This window comes from Salvelinus sp. IW2-2015, linkage group LG19 (genome assembly GCF_002910315.2).
Source record: "Salvelinus sp. IW2-2015 linkage group LG19, ASM291031v2, whole genome shotgun sequence".
Lineage (NCBI taxonomy): Eukaryota > Metazoa > Chordata > Actinopteri > Salmoniformes > Salmonidae > Salvelinus > Salvelinus sp. IW2-2015.
The window spans coordinates 10,180,547-10,192,307 of record NC_036859.1 but is presented as its reverse complement, the minus strand read 5'-3'; the positions used below and the strand labels follow the sequence as shown (position 1 = coordinate 10,192,307).

Sequence of the window (11,761 nt, the reverse complement as noted above, 5' to 3'; positions counted from 1 at the left end):
GGATGCTAATGTGGGTCAAATCCTCAGGCTGGGTTTCAGCTGCTGTCTGATGTCAACAGTTGAATGTCACTCATTGACGGAGGAAGATAGAATTATGTGGATATGTTGCCACCATGTGGTAAAAAGGTGGAACAGTCTTTCCATAACATTCCCAGAAAGGGAATATATACAGTACAGGACAGGGGTATTAAAATCCTACCCTGGAGGTCCGGAGTACCGGCATTTATTTTGTTCTACCTGATAATTAACTGCACCCACCAGGTGTCACAGGTCTAAATGAGTCCCTGATTAGAGGGGAAGAAGGAAAAAAGCACTGGAACTGACTTCGAGGTCCTGATATGAATTTGAGAGGTATAGGAGATGAAAGAGGGTGGCAGGTAGCCTAGCGGTTAAGAGAGTTGGGCCAGTAACCGAAAGGTTGCTGGTTCTAATCCCTGAGCCATCTAGGTAAAAAAATCTGTTGATGTGCCCTTGAGCAAAGCACTTAACCCTAGTTGCTCTGGATAAGAGTGTCTGCTAAAAACTCATATCATATATTCAGTGTATCTGAACACCAGTGGGAAGTGTTTATGATAATACATTTGTATTTCAACGACAGAGCTAAAATCAGAAAAGAGAGTGGCTGGATGCATGTTTTGGTGGTGTGTGTGTTAGACAGGAACTGACAACCGTCAGTTCTGAAGAAATCAAATGTGTGAGTGATGGTGACGTCCATGTCTTTATGTACCTGGACAAGGGAGTATCATTTTTCACTCACTCCTTAACTTTCCATCTCTGCTTCTGCTGTCCTCTTTTTACCTTGTGCCCTACCCCGGAAATAACCGACATTCCTGGGTAAGTGTCAGAGCTCTGTGAGCAAGTGTGTGCATGTGTGTGATTAGTGTCTAACACTCTCTCTGTGTACATGTTTGCGTTTGTGTGGTTTGGTGGATCATAATTGTGAAAATTGTATGTTTGTGTCATCAACACACTCTTAAAGGTACCCTGAGGATACAGAAATATCCACTGTGATGGATGAGAATGGGAAATGTTTAAAGATTGTAACAATTTGTACAGCAATTGTTGTTTCCAAATTTTGCAAGCATAATAACATAATTGTTATTACATTTCGCTAGCAGATGAAGTATCATTTGGATTCCCGAGTGGAGCAGTGGTCTAAGGCACTGCATCTGAGTGCTAGAGGTGTCACTACAGACCCTGGTTTGATTCCAGGCTGTATCACAACTGGCCATGATTGGGAGTCCCATAGGGCAGTGCACATTTGGTCCAGCGTTGTCTGGGGCTGGGCTGGGGTTGCCTATCATTGTAAATAAGAATCTGTTCTTAACTGACTTGCCTAGTTAAATAAAGGAGAGAGAGAGAGAGAGAGAAAAAAAAAAGTAGTTAGGACACACCTCTCTTGCCCCTCACAGCATGGGGCAGCACATTTATTAGACACATTAACGGGGAAAGCAGTTGTAAAGAAGAACATAGACTGTTAGAAAGAGAGAGGGAGTGGGATACGAGCTGTCAGAAAAGAGAAAGAAACAGAGAGCATAGAAAAATAGAAAACTGATCCCACCACATAATACATGCCCTACTCAGATCCATTGCTCTTCATCATCCTCTAAATGCTTAATTGTGTAATAAGGTGAGTGGCTGCAAATCTCCTGAACTTTTATCTGGCACATAATGTGTTCTCATTGTATGCTCATTCTCATTTTCTGTCTCGCTCTCTCTCTCTTTCTTTCTCTCTCTCTCTTTCTCTCCATATCTCTTTAATCATTCCTCATTCATTTTCCATTCTCTTTTCATTCCTTTACAAAACTTTACATTTCTTTCCTCTTTTCTTCATATATTTTCTCATTATATCAAGTTCCATCTCCTCTGTCTCCTCTCTCCCCCTCTTCTCCATGTGTTGGTGAGCCCTTCCTGTCTCTGTGTGGTTCTGTGTTCCTTGCTGTTGACCTAACTCTGCCTTGGTTTTCATGTTTACACATGTCTACTACACTGATCTGCTTTTGAAATACACAAAAGCTGCTATAATGTCATAGTCTGGAAAGTAGGGTGTATTTTATGTTCTCACATTCCCAAAGAACAGTTGTATTCTTTCTAGAAATTCAACCAGCATATAGTACAATTATAATACAATACTATTTTAACTGCTTCAATTTCTTTATTTTTTCCCTTTTTTCTTTGTTAAAATAACTGGAAGAGGGGAAACTTGTTGCCCTGTTAATAGCCTGTCAAATTAGTGTGACGATTTCCACTTCTTTGAACCATTATTTGGTGTCCTTCCTCTCCATAGCTTGACAGAAAGTTAGAAACAGAACTTACAGCACGGAGGAAGACAAGTACAATGCCTTTGATGATAGGAGGAAAGGATTGTGCCAATGTTGAGTATTGTGAGAGAAAGAGAGAGTCTTTTGAAGGAGCAGTGTTAACATTTGGCATGTTTTAGCATGTCGTCTCAGTGCTCTGCCAGTATACTGTTGGCCAGGAGGCCTAATGTGAATATTTGCTTGCCTGATTCAGTGGCATCACATTTTATGTGTGCTGCAAAAACATTGTCTACCGCAAGGAGAGAAGAGTAATAGAAGATAGAGAGAGCTATGTATCTCCAATCCCAAATCAAACCGTAGTCCAACCCTTTGGCACTTGGATTCAATTGGTGTAAACAATATGTAATATGCAAAACAATCCACCTAACTTGGGTTCGAAGATCAAGCTCGATGCCACTTCCCAAATCAAAGCTTCATAAGAACAGGTCGAATTTCACCCAAATAGTACTATGTATGACTCTTTCTCTTTCTCTGTTCACCTCTCTCCCTCAGAATCAATAACATTCCCAATGGCCAATGACAGTGACTTCCTTCGTTCTTCCGACTCATCCATTTCCTCCCTTGATGTCTTCAATGACACAGAGATCAAAGATGACATCATTGTCCTGTTCTCGAACAGCACTGTTGAGGATCCCAGCGTTGTGAGTAACAACGCCACCACAGCCATTGGGGCCCTCATCCTGGGACTGGTCTTCCTCCTCGGCGTTCCAGGGAACCTCTTCATCATCTGGAGTATCCTGGCCCGTGCCCGCCGACGCTCCGTCACCACCCTCCTCATCCTCAACCTGGCGTGCGCCGACGGCTCCCTCATGTGCCTCACCATCTTCTTCATCATCTATTTGGCTAGGCAGAACTGGGACTTTGGCACCTACATGTGCAAGGGGGTGTTTTACCTGTGCAACTTGAACATGTATGCCTCCATCTTCCTCATCACGCTGATGAGCCTGCACAGGCTGGTGGCAGTGGTTTGGCCCCAGCGAGTAGCGGCCCTGGCCAGCAAGAAGATGGTAGTGCGGGCAATAGTTGTGCTCTGGGTCCTGGTGTTCTTCATGGCTATCCCAGCTCTGGTGTTCAGGGAGCAGAGGGATGATCATAACGAACTGAACAAAACCCAACGGGTGTGTGCCTCAGATCACAGAGTGCCTCAGCATGTAAGTTTAAGAGATAAGTGAATATTATGACAGGCTCATTCATGTTCAAACACGCCTGGTATTCCACTATGCTATCATTACATGTGTGCAGTTAATCGTTACCTCATTTTTCATGTTCAGTTGGTGTTCCAGTACACCTTTGAGACAGTAGTGGGATTCCTGGTTCCGTACGGGATTATAGTGAGCAGCTATGTCTGCATCCTGAGACGCCTCAGACAGACCAAATTCCGTCGCAAGGTCCGCAGTGAGAATCTCATCCTGGCCATCGTTGTGATGTTTGCCATCTTCTGGTTGCCCTATCACATCATCAACATAATACAGGTGTGTGATCATATGGGATTGGTTATTTTGACGTTTCACTCAGAATGTGGAGAGTAGCATAGGAAGTTGTACTATTTTACAGTGAAGGAATGAAAGGTTTTGCTCTGTGGTTGCCTCTCCTAGGTGGTGGCTGAGCATTTTGATGACACTTCACCAATAAAAAAGAGGTAAGTGCTCACCAACTGACCCAACATTTCCCCTTCCATTTTAATATAACATAAGCACCACCATACAATGATAGTAAAAAGACTAATGGCAACATGAACTGTATCCCTCCCTCTGCAGACTATATAGGATATGGCGGCCCAGTCGTGCTGTGACCTCCGCTCTGGCCTTCATCAGCAGCTGTGCCAACCCTATTCTCTACACATTCGCTGGGAAGTCCTACATCAGAGGGGACGGCATGGCCTTTATGGCTCGCCTCTTTGAAGGGACATCTCTGGACACTGGGATAAGGAAGGGCCAGCCGACAACCAGGGACAGGGAGGGAAAGAGACTCAAAGAGACGTTGTCTTTCAGCAGCACTGGGGGCAATGTTGTGATGAAAGGAAAATAGACACTCATATGCAGGGTTGCACTGCACATGCTAACCACTCATCATGACGATGCACTCCAGCACACAGACTGCTTACATGTTTTTATTGATATATAGATCTGCTCCTCTACTTGCATATGGGACCACCTGAAACAATCACTACAATATTCAGTGCACCTTATGTGAGACACAAGTTCCTCACTAGACCCAACTTCTCTGCCACAATTCTTTTGTAAATGTGTTTGTCAAATGTGCCTTTTTTACTTTTAATTCATTGCTTGTGCCGCTTGAATGTTTGTTGAATCGCACGCTGCATTCAACACCCTGCATTGACAGCCACACACCCAACAACCACAGCACTAGCACACAAAAACATATTCTCAACCCCTGCCCCATGGAGAGCATCACTCCAGACACCACACAGCCAGAGCACCACACAGCCAGAGCACCACACAGCCAGAGCAGCACACAGCCAGAGCACCACACAGCCAGAGCAGCACACAGCCAGAGCATCACACAGCCAGAGCAGCACACAGCCAGAGCACCACACAGCCAGAGCACCACACAGCCAGAGCACCACACAGCCAGAGCACCACACAGCCAGAGCACCACACAGCCAGAGCAGCACACAGCCAGAGCACCACCCAGCCAGAGCACCACCACCAGAGCACCACACAGCCAGAGCACCACACAGCCAGACACCACCCAGCCAGAGCACCACACAGCCAGGACACCACCAGCCAGAGCACCACACAGCCAGAGCAGCACACACAGCCCAGAGCACCACACAGCCAGAGCAGCACACAGCCAGAGCAGCACACAGCCAGAGCACCACACAGCCAGAGCAGCACACAGCCAGAGCACCACACAGCCAGAGCACCACACAGCCAGAGACACAGACACACAGCCAGAGCAAGCACACAGCCAGAGCACCACCAGCAGAGCAGCACACAGCCAGAGCACCACACAGCCAGACACCACACAGCCAGAGCACCACACAGCCAGAGCAGCACACAGCCAGAGCACCACACAGCCAGAGCACCACACAGCCAGAGCAGTGCACAGCCAGAGCAGCACACAGCCAGAGCAGCACCCAGTCAGAGCAGCACACTGCCAGAGCAGCACACAGGGGACAACATTGTCATCTGTGTGACTCCAACAACAAATATCTTGATGGAAGACACCTGTTCCCAAAGAGAGGAGTGAGGAAGATCTGGTGCCCAACTATGCAGTCAGCCCTTGGGATCCTGGCAGAGCAGAGACTGACACCACTGACTCACATAGTCATCCACACAGGGACGAATAATCTCTGCAAGCAGGGTGGATGTAACCAAGGCTCTGACCAAGATGTTTTATATATATATTTTTTTACTTCAGTTTAATTTAGTAAATACTAAATTGTTGGTTAAGGGCTTGTAAGTAAGCATTTCACTGTGAGGTCTACAGCTGTTGTATTCGGTCCATGTGACAAATAAAATGTGATTTGATTTGATGTTGATCTATTAACAATTTTAGAGACATTGTTGAGTAGGAACATTTCTGACACTGAGTTAAAAATCCAGGGTTACATATTATATAGAATTGATAGGTGCACTCTAGGTGGGGGAGTAGAAACCTATGTCCTCGATAAATTACTGTCTATGAAGATTTCACGTGAGATTGTCCCTCTACATGTTGACGTTTTTTTGTTAAAATAACTCTACATGAGAACAAGTCATTGATGATTGGTAACATTTACAGATCACCCAATGCCCAAGTAGACTCCATAAACAATATTATCACCACAGTAATTGAATGTATTGGTCAAATGAAGGGACCATGTTAGGTGACTTCAATAAGAATCTGCTAAGGATTATAAAACTATTGAAAATATGTACTTTACTGAATTCAAGTACCAACCAGAGTCAATACACAAACTCATAATGGGACTTTGGTGGATTGGATCTTGGTGACACGTCCTGGCAGGATTATACATTCAGGTGTTCTTTCAGTGATCATTCCATCATCTACTCCATTTGGAAAATTAAGATACCCAAAGCACCACCCGAAAAAAGTGTTTTTAATTTTGTCCCTGCAGGCCAGGGTAACCCTTTTTGGGGCTGTGAAAGACCTTTCAATATGTGTCACTGAATAACCCTTTGAATTAACATTTGTACGGTTCTTCATTACACTGACAGAGCCAAAGGGTTTTCATTACACTGTAAAAAAAAATCATGGCTACTAGTTGCAATGAAAATACAGTAAATATACAACACATTGCTGTATTTTTAGAGCTGGATTAAGGTATTACTTCTATAAGGGGCAGTATGCTGCCATATTATGATTACTTGAAAGACAACCTCTCTTGGTATTTGAACTCACAACCTGTCAGTTGCCAGGAACCTGACTTTCCTGCTAGGCCACCAGCTCTGTGGGTATTATAGATATTACTAAATAATTAGAACCAACAGATATTTTGTAATTTGTCACTATGGTAGAACCCTTTTGGGTGCCACATAGAACCGTTAGATTTTTTGACCAGTACATGGTACTGGTCAGTACCTTTACGGGTACATTTTTCTACCCAATATATTATATATAAGGTACAATCATTACTGCACTTTGAAATGTAGATGGGGGCAATGTGCTGGTTAGGGTCCATTACCATATTTGGGGGCATGGTCTAAAATAGGTTGTATTTGGTTATAAATCAAACAAAGTCCTATATCATGCTGTTTGCTACACAGGAAAGAATAAACTCCAAGCTGGCAATTTCAAAATGAATGCTAGTGATGGAACAATTGATTTTTTGAAATATCTGTGTTTATGGATTGATTCTGACTGATATTTTGGAAAGCATATTGATTAGGCTGAAACACCTGCATTTTGGAGCTGCCTTACTCAAGAAAGCAAAAAGAGACCATATTTGTATGCGGCTTTATTAACTCAATGAAAATGTTTTGACATTGTTGGCAAACTGATATGTGACGCATATTAATTCCAAAATAACATGGTTCTCAAAACAGATGGAGCTCTGCCCTGAATAACGGAAGAAGAACTGTCTAAGGCGCTTCTCCCAGCTGCCACTGATTCCATCACAAACAGGATCCTGTGATTCACAATAAGGTTTTGGAGTTCATCAACAATATGACGGGATGTAGTGCGAACTCTCCCCTTGGAGATGACTTCCTTCAATCTCTTCAGAAACCTGCTGTATTCCTGTTAGATTTACAAAATCCAGGATTTGCTGGGGTTCACATCAGTGATGGATTCAGCACTCACTGAAGCATCCCTCATTTCAATAGTTGTGCTTCTTACAATAGGACAATTATCGATTGGCAACTCGACTGGAATCCCTGGAAGCGTCAATGTTTCAAATGGGTCCTCTGACCTGAAGGGTTTTGAGGAAGAGCTTGATAGGGAGGAGGTAGTTCTGGGTGGACGATACTCTAGCTCTTCATTGCCTTCATACTGAGCCATCTCTACACTTTCCAACATAGTTCCCACTATGTTAGGAAGTTGGGTGAGCTTACCTGAGGTATTCATCTCTTCAGACCTCGACATTTCATTCTGAACAATGACCAAGATCTGACTGAGACTTCTTTTGGTATCAGCCATGATAGCAATGATTTTGGCAACTGTTTTCTTATGCTGAAAGAAAAAATACCCCAGCTTTCTCTTCAGACTCTGGACAAAAGTATGTGCTACAGACCACAGCTTAATCTCAGACACAACACCAAATTGTGAGTCTGTGGATGAAGTCTCTGAATCTTTAGAACCCTGAAGAAGGTCAGAGCCTGTAAGCCAGAGGACTGGTCTGGAACAGGCTTTTCACACCATCTACTATGATTTCAACAACATCAAAGGCTGTTGTTTTTGTACTCATGGAGGAAGTACTGGGGGTGCCCTGTAAAATTAAATGTAAAAAATCAGACTGGTTGATGCTGACCCCACTGCAAAGTGACTTGGTGTTGTGAGAACTCACTGTGGTTGACAAACATCTCATTGATTTCTTGAGGACTCTTCCCACTCATTGAGTGGTTTTGCTCTGAAATTCCAAATAACTCCATCTGAGGAAATGTACAAGCTCTGTAATGTTGAGGACCTAAAATAAGATATATTCTATAGCCAGGCCATAATGCTGTCCACCAATTCATGGCTGCAATGGTTTCCTCGGATTACATTTTCCCATCAGAGGAAGACCACTCTTCTGACTTCTGACGTAAGATCAGAATCCAGCTGACAACTCCTGATGAGCTGGCTGCATTCCCTGGCCGTCCAGGATGTTTGCTTGCCTGACCTATTAGGTGTGTGTACTCGGACAGCGATGCAGCCTGGTTCGCTGCGGACTTGCCTTTAAAGCTTGTGGTTGTGAACAGGCGGCTTCTCATGTTGTTTATAAGGCTGGATAGGAACTGCTGGTGAGAATGTTCTAATTTTCACTGAAGGAGACTGATCCCAGTCCTCCCTCTTTTGCAGCCTCCAGTGTTTTTGTACCTGGCCGTTCTTGTAGTCCCTCTAAAAAGTGAATGCTGCGGTGGATCAGTTTGTCAAACTGGTCAAGCCTCTGATGGCCTCCGCAGTGCATACACGTACAGTTCGTCAGCATTCTCGCTCCCGCCAGAGAGAAGACAGGAAAGAAACCACCATTTACCTACCTCTAGGTTGCTGTACATATTTATTTGGTTTTTCATTCTATCGTTTTTCATGGAACGTTTGTGGTAATGAAATATAATTTATTTAGAAGTTATCAGAATACATTTTCCAGGAATAGTTTTATCAGCGCCGTGCAATGCTCCCTCTAATTGTTTTCGTCACTGAGCAAATGTCAGGTCTGCTGAGCGCAAACTTGAAAGTCGTGAAAATTCTGTGCAACTTCCAGTGCGCATTTACTGGGAAAATCAAATCAAATCCAATTGTAGGTGTCACATGCGCCGAATACAACAGGTGTAGAAATGCTTACTTACAAGCCCAACAATGCAGTTTTAAGAAAAATAAAATAAAATAAATAAAAGTAACAAATAATTAAAGAGCAGCAGTAAAATAACAATAGCGAGCCTATATACAGGGTGTACCGGTACAGAGTCAATGTGCGGGGGCACCGGGCTGTACCCGCTTTAAGTTAGTTTTAACAGTGTTCAAGGAGGCTACTGTGGTTATGTGATCATAATGTAGGCCTACCAGTGTGGCTTCCATCAAAAACAATGGAGAAAATGCATCCTATAACATTATTATTTTACCCCTTTCTCTCCCCAATTAGTAGTAGTTACTGTTTTGTCTCATCACTGCAACTCCCGTACAGACTCGGGAGAAGTGAAGGTTGAGAGTCATGCATCCTCCAAAACACAACCCAACCAAGCCACACTGCTTTTTGACACAACGCCAGCTGCACCAATGACCGAGCGACCTGGTCAGCGTGCACTGTGCCCAGCCCGCCACAGGAGTCGCTAGTGCACGATGAGACTAGGATATCGCTGCTGGCCAAACCCTCCCTAACCTGGACAATTGTGCGTCGCCCCATGAGCCTCCCAGTCACGGCCGGCTGCGGCAGAGCCTGGGCTCAAACCCAGAATCTCTGGTGGCACAGCTAGCACTGCGATGCAGTGCCTTAGCCCACTGCGCCACCTGGGAGGCTATCCCATAAAATTTTAACATCTGTTCTATCGTTCAGCCTACAGTAGAAGCCAATGTGTGGTGTTCAATGTGGGCCTATTACATTCCATGAGACTTTCGAAAGAAACATGCAGGGCTTGACACTAACCTGTTTATTCACTTGTCCTTCAGGCAAGGATGTGACTGAAAATGTTGTTGTTTGATGCAAGAAACCACTGCAGAAAACAAAATGCATCATTATTCACAGAGAATCAGACAAATTATGCTACCCTCTGCCTATTAGCTACTTAGCTTATTCAAGCCTGTCTTAAAAATAAAACACTGCCCCTTTAAGAAAAAAAAGAAGCTCTTTACTTGACTGGCTTCTCAAAGATGTCTAGAAATGTACACGTTTTGTGCTCTTGTAGGAAGCAATCAGTCCCCCATTGCTGACACAAATGATCTATAACTGGGCTAATAACCCACTAACTAGCGAAGGACATGAACAAATGTACAAAGGTGCACACATTGCTACATGCAGCTCTCGCTTTGATCTCAAAACAAGCGCATCTAATCACGACCGCTCATGCTGTAAAAACAGTCCAGTTCAAAGTGAATGGCACAGATCCCCATATGGCAATGGTCTATTTGCATATAGACCTACTGCAGTTCTGATTGGTTATAGCGCACCGGTCTGTGTAGAGTACGGCCTGAGTCATGCCTGTCAGTGCAATAGAATCCTACTCTGATGTGTTCTGTCTACAACAAAATCTCTTGCATAGTTCGTTTTGTTTTGGTATGTTGCTATAAAAGTGGTTAATATTGCGTTGATTCGATCACAATTACTACAGTAATGGGAAACGTTGATATTGTTAACTAATGGGGAAAATTCTAGAAAGTTAAGTGAAGTTCAATCTCATGCTTCTTTGTGAGTGCTATTTCTTCTGTGCTGCAGTCCCAGGGAGCCGTGCACTCACGCAAGCACGCGCGCTACTTAGAGGTAACATTGGCTCCATGTATTTTCAAAATGGAAAAAGTGAGGGATCCCACCCAGCTGTCACCCTGGCCTGATATTGCATATATTGGCTTCACTATCTAGCTACTTCCCTTCCTTCCCACTCCTGCCAGACAGCAGTGCTTGCCAAGCGGGAGGGAAGTTGTGCCCCATGGTAGTGTTGTGTTCTTGATGCAACACCGTTGCAATGGTAATGTGCATCGGCTTGTTGATGCATTAGCTAATTGGCATGTCACAGTGACATCCAAATGGTGCCCAATACTAAAAGTTATTTCTCCATCACCCATCGAAATAAACAACACTTTCTTTTGCAAGTTTTAACTACCGCCATGCTGATGTTATTGCCAGCTAACCAGCATAAATTAGCTGGCTGGGAAGGGCTCATCAGGACGACTGACTGAACCTAAAAAAAATGTTTACAGTATTTTTTATTAACAATAATAAATCAATACAAAGGTACATGGGAAACACAAATATACATAAAGAGTATACAAAGGACAGTTGGGCTAGGGGGTAAAATAACACATTACACAAATACCATAAAGCCTGTTCAACTCTGACCCCCTCTGGTGGCATTTTCTAAATTATGCATGATATTTTATTCTACCCTCAAAGTACATTTTGGTTTCAAAACTATAAGTCCTACAAACACATGCTTAATACTGTTAGAAAGGTAAGAAAAATGTGACTACTACAGAGCCTGAGATATAGCAGACCCCAAAAAGCTGATACTTAGAGAACAAGATAATTGAAAGTCTAAGTTTTAGAGAAAATATGTCAACAATCACTGTTCCAAAAATAATTTTAAATAATGACCAAAAATTGTTGGATCTAATGGTGGCACACT

At 43.6% G+C, this 11,761-nt stretch overlaps 1 protein-coding gene across 2 annotated transcripts; it reads left to right on the top strand.

The window, feature by feature from the left end:
- Positions 1-1,411: 1,411 nt before the first annotated feature.
- Positions 1,412-5,189, top strand: LOC111979310 (leukotriene B4 receptor 1). 2 transcript variants are annotated; one of them, XM_024009768.2, is made up of 5 exons: positions 1,412-1,630; positions 2,814-3,472; positions 3,593-3,793; positions 3,917-3,960; positions 4,079-5,189. In XM_024009768.2, the coding sequence occupies exons 2-5, from the start codon at positions 2,831-2,833 to the stop codon at positions 4,347-4,349; spliced, it is 1,158 nt and encodes a 385-aa protein (XP_023865536.1). In that variant the 5' UTR covers positions 1,412-1,630; positions 2,814-2,830; the 3' UTR covers positions 4,350-5,189. The 2 variants fall into 2 exon arrangements, with proteins under 2 accessions (XP_023865536.1, XP_023865537.1); XM_024009769.2 differs by lacking the exon at positions 3,593-3,793.
- The last annotated feature ends 6,572 nt before the right edge of the window (positions 5,190-11,761 follow it).